At 48.7% G+C, this 4,116-nt stretch overlaps 2 protein-coding genes and 1 pseudogene across 2 annotated transcripts in view; 1 reads left to right on the top strand and 2 right to left on the bottom strand.

The window, feature by feature from the left end:
• Positions 1 to 1,623: 1,623 nt before the first annotated feature.
• LOC123162472 (E3 ubiquitin-protein ligase Os04g0590900) lies at positions 1,624 to 2,302 on the bottom strand. The gene has a single exon (XM_044580257.1). The coding sequence runs from the start codon at positions 2,265 to 2,267 to the stop codon at positions 1,707 to 1,709; it is 561 nt and encodes a 186-aa protein (XP_044436192.1). The 5' UTR covers positions 2,268 to 2,302; the 3' UTR covers positions 1,624 to 1,706.
• A 1,164-nt stretch (positions 2,303 to 3,466) lies between these two features.
• LOC123160500 (protein GFS12) overlaps positions 3,467 to 4,116 on the bottom strand; it is an 18,876-nt gene continuing 18,226 nt past the window's right edge. Inside the window, exon 18 of the mRNA XM_044578312.1 lies at positions 3,467 to 3,706. The gene's annotated coding sequence lies outside the window, so the exon portion shown is untranslated. The remainder of the gene's footprint in view (positions 3,707 to 4,116) is intronic.
• The window catches only part of LOC123160501 (peroxidase 1-like), a 2,065-nt pseudogene continuing 1,415 nt past the window's right edge, over positions 3,467 to 4,116 (top strand).

The raw sequence follows: 4,116 nt of genomic DNA, 5'->3' as shown, positions 1-4,116 counted from the left end.
ACCCTAAGATAGATATTGAGGTGATGACGGCGAGTCCCTTCCCTATCTCCGGCGAGGTCTTTCCTTATCTCCGGCGAGGTCTTTCCTTCGTTCAAAAATCGGCTGACCCCAAACTGGAAAACCAATCGACTGACAAGTAGCTAATTCGGAAAAAAAATTGCATCAACAGTGTGGTTGGTTCCCTGTGAACATTTTTTTCTATAAATAATTCATGACGAATATTCCATATTATGTGGGAATATTCCATAGAGGATTTTAATATGTTGAATGAAAATGTTCAACCTATTTGTGAAATTGTTCGACAAATAACAAAAGAATAACAAAATAGTACCACATCATTTCTATATTTTCCCGCCTCCTGTTGCATAGATACAATACAAGCAAAATAAATCTCCCATAAGAATACACTCGAGAATGTGTGATACAAATTCTGAAGCAGCACGGTACTACGTACTGTAGACCTCGCTACGTATATATATAAAAACCTAAACAGACGTTAGCCAGCCGACGCCCGCGGCCGGGTCGGCGTCCGAGCGGCAGATCGGGCACGTCGAGTGCGCCTCCAGCCACGGGTCGATGCACTCCGCGTGGTACAGGTGCAGGCACGCCGGCAGCAGCCGCACCGTCGATCAAGGACGCCACGACGCCGATGAGGAGGCCGGCGAGTATCCTGCCTTGAGTGGACTATGGCTTGGCACTGGACGGCGGCGGCGGTGGTGAAGGATGGAATGGCCACCACGGTGGAGGAGGAGAAGCAATGGGGACGAAGCCCGGGGGCAATTGAGCCATTGGTGCGAGTGGTTCGCAACTGCTGTTTGCGGTATGGTTTAAGCAAATTATAAGAAGACTCTGTCAGGGAAGAATTATAAGCCGAATAAAAGCAACTAGTTGCAAGCCTGTGGTCAAAGGGGTTAATTAATGATTGTTGATTCAGGGCCAAATGCGCGTCCAATGAAGGGGAAACTGCGGCACAAAACCGAGCGACGTCGCGGCACTGCTGCGTCGACGTCATGGGCTTCGCTCGGCGGCATCCTTCGGCGACGTTGAGGAGATGAAGGTGGGTGGACTGCGGACATACCCAATTCCAATTGTAAGCGAAAAATGCATCCCTTCACATAATGACACACTTTTTTTTTGCGGGAGCTACATAATGACAGCTCAAATGATAAGTGTGACACGAAGCACTCTGGCCTTGACGTTTTTGACAACTAAAAGTTGTCATCCGAAAAAAAAACTAAAGCTTGCCATTTGAAAATGAAATTGTTATGCTTAACAGGTAATGTTGACATCCTTCTGTCGTTAAACTTATCGTAAAAAACGTTCAGAGGTGTCATGTGTTTGTGCAACATGTATGACACTTATAAGGGCCCTCTTTCAGATGGTTCGGCAATGCCATTGCGGACGTTCTCAACAGTTCTACTGGAGAACCGTGTAGTAAGAAGGTTTTCAGAAGAAGGGAAAAGAAAGGCTATCACCCCCACAAATATCTGATCCCCAGACAAAACCGGGAGAGTGAGATCTTCAAGACATTGGAGATCAAATGACCATCAGGACGTCCACAAAATACTACTAGCAAATAGGACAGATGCATCATTTGGAGATTCCAATCTTATGTCGCCCAGATAATTGAGTAGACGTATTTTTCAATATATACAGAAAGCAAAATCAATCTAACAAAATTAACACCCCTCAAAATGTGCATCTAGCTATACAGCGGCCGGGTCGGTGTCGGAGCGGCAGAGCGGGCACGTCGAGTGCGCGTCCAGCCACGGGTCGATGCACTCCGCGTGGTACAGGTGCAGGCACGCCGGCAGCAGCCGCACCGTCTCGCCGACCTGCATCGCGCCGAGGCACACCGAGCACGTCGCCGCCTCCTCCCCTCCGCCACTCACGTTGTGCTTCACCGACAGGCTGTACGTGAACGCCGGGAGCCCGGCCGTCGGGCTGACGGCGCAGGCCCGGTGAAGCTGCCGCACGTCGACGCGCACGCCGCCGCTCTCCGTCAGGTTCTGCGCCCGATCGGCTGCGGCCACGCTCTGCGCCGGAGCGGCCGCGGCGCGGGCGCGGCTGTTGCGACGCCTCTTGCAGAGGCTGCACACGGCGAGGCCAACGAGCAAGCAGGCGACGAGGCCGCCGAAGGTGCCGGCGACGGTCCTGCCTTGAGACGAACCGCCGGACGGTGGCGGCGGCGGCGGCATGGAAGGACGGTATGGCCACGTCGGTGGAGGGAGGGGAAAGCCGGGGAAGCCCGGCGGCCACCGAGCCATCGGTGCGTGTGTAGCAAAACTGCAAACTAACTCTATCGTTGTCTGCTGGTTTTATAATCTTGAAGCAAAAAAAAAAAAAAAATTCGGAGCGCAACTTCATGGAAACTGACCCCGTGGACAAACTGACAGCCGACGTTGAAGCAAATTATTTTCTTCTCTGCGAAACGAAGGGGAAATCACGGGACTCGGCACGGCTTCGCCTCGCTTGCACGCTAGGGTAACTGGGTGGTGGCGGTAAGCTGACGTTGCCAAGGCTGTGGTGTTGGAGATCAGCAGGTTAGATAGAAGAACTGGCATGCTACAGCGAGATCATATGGGCGAAATCATCTTCAGCTCGTGCAGACATGCATCTTTCTTCATGTGATGATGTACTCCAGTGTGAAATTCTAGCTATCCGTGAGGGGCTTATGTTAGCACTACAATGGAGCAATCTTCCAAGTGATATATAGAGTGATAACTTGGTGGCTGTCAGCATGTTGAAGAGCGGAGACACAAACAGATCAAAGTATGCTTTTATCATCCAGGAGATTAAAGCAAGTATGTCAGAACGTAGTTCTAGTATTATTCATGTTCGTCGTGATTGTAATTCCTCTAGTCATACTTTAGCATAGTTTGGTAGGACTCAAGGCCAGACTATATGGTATGGCTCGGGTCTGGTCCAAAGGACGTTTTGGACGTTGTCCGCAAAAAAAGATAGAAGAAGCTGTTTTTTTTCGTGTAGACGGGAGACTGTCGCTTCACTTCACTTCCCGTTTACACACGATTTTGAGCTGAACTGGGTCTCTACTCTGGTCCTGCAACAGGTACCGTGTTATCCGGTTACAACCGAAGCAAACCAACCAAGATTTAGCGCCATCTGGTACCGCTGTAAATAGACTAGGTTTCAAAGTCATAAACCAAAACACGATCTCGGGGTCAGGGAGCATGTCGATAAGGCCACGAAGTAGAAAAGCGCAAGCAAATGACACCACTTGTGCAGCACCGAGCTTTTACACCCCTGTTGACAAACATGCCCTTCCATTTCGAGCGCAAAACCACTCTAGTCCGCTATATAAACCCATGAGATATAGGAATAGGATCAAGAAGAGACACAAGCAACTGAAGTTCATGAGATCTAGTCTGCTATATAAACCCATGAGACCTACAACTGGGACCAAGAAGAGACACAAGCAACTGAAAAGTGCCTGCTCTTTTCGCAAAAAAAATGAAAAAAAATGAAGTGCCTGCTCGTCACCTCGGCAGTCGCCGCCCTTGCCCTTCTCCACATTGCCGCTGTAGGCGCCGGCCTGAAAGTCCGATTCTACAGTAAGAGCTGCCCATTGGCAGAGAACCTGGTTCAGCAGGCAATCACTGCTGTCTGGTGTCGCCGCTGCCGTCATTCGGTTGCGTTTCCACGACTGTTTTGTCAAAGTATGTACGCGGCATTTACTTTCTTATACCTGCACTATCAACAGGTAAGCCTGAGTTCTATGTTCACCGTAACACCAAAAGGAATCCTTCTTTGCACCCCCTAGTTAGATTTATTTATAAACTGCAAGAGAAGTGTCAGTTCTTCTGCAGCATGCCACACAGAAGTGTAAAAGTATTCAGGAACATTTATTATTGTCACATATATGTACTGTATAATGTAGTAGGAAATGCGGTTCCTTCCTTTAATCAACATATATTTGGCTAGAGATCGTCATAGACAGATAGATGCAGACAAGATGATTCATTTGCATCAATGAAATATTTCAATGATCAATCATATATTTGCTCTGTCAAAACTCCCAACAGAGAGGCAAAGATTATTTAATGGCACACATTTTCGTTGAAGTTTCAATTTGTATGACGAACTTACATCTAGCCT

This window comes from Triticum aestivum, chromosome 7B, assembly GCF_018294505.1.
Source record: "Triticum aestivum cultivar Chinese Spring chromosome 7B, IWGSC CS RefSeq v2.1, whole genome shotgun sequence".
In the NCBI taxonomy this organism is placed as follows: domain Eukaryota; kingdom Viridiplantae; phylum Streptophyta; class Magnoliopsida; order Poales; family Poaceae; genus Triticum; species Triticum aestivum.
This window is presented reverse-complemented; position numbering and strand designations above follow the sequence as displayed.

What these genes read in the sequence shown, in the direction of transcription:
- LOC123162472 (XM_044580257.1), bottom strand. Translation starts at nt 2,267, where the DNA reads ATGGCTCGGTGGCCGCCGGGCTTCCCCGGCTTTCCCCTCCCTCCACCG.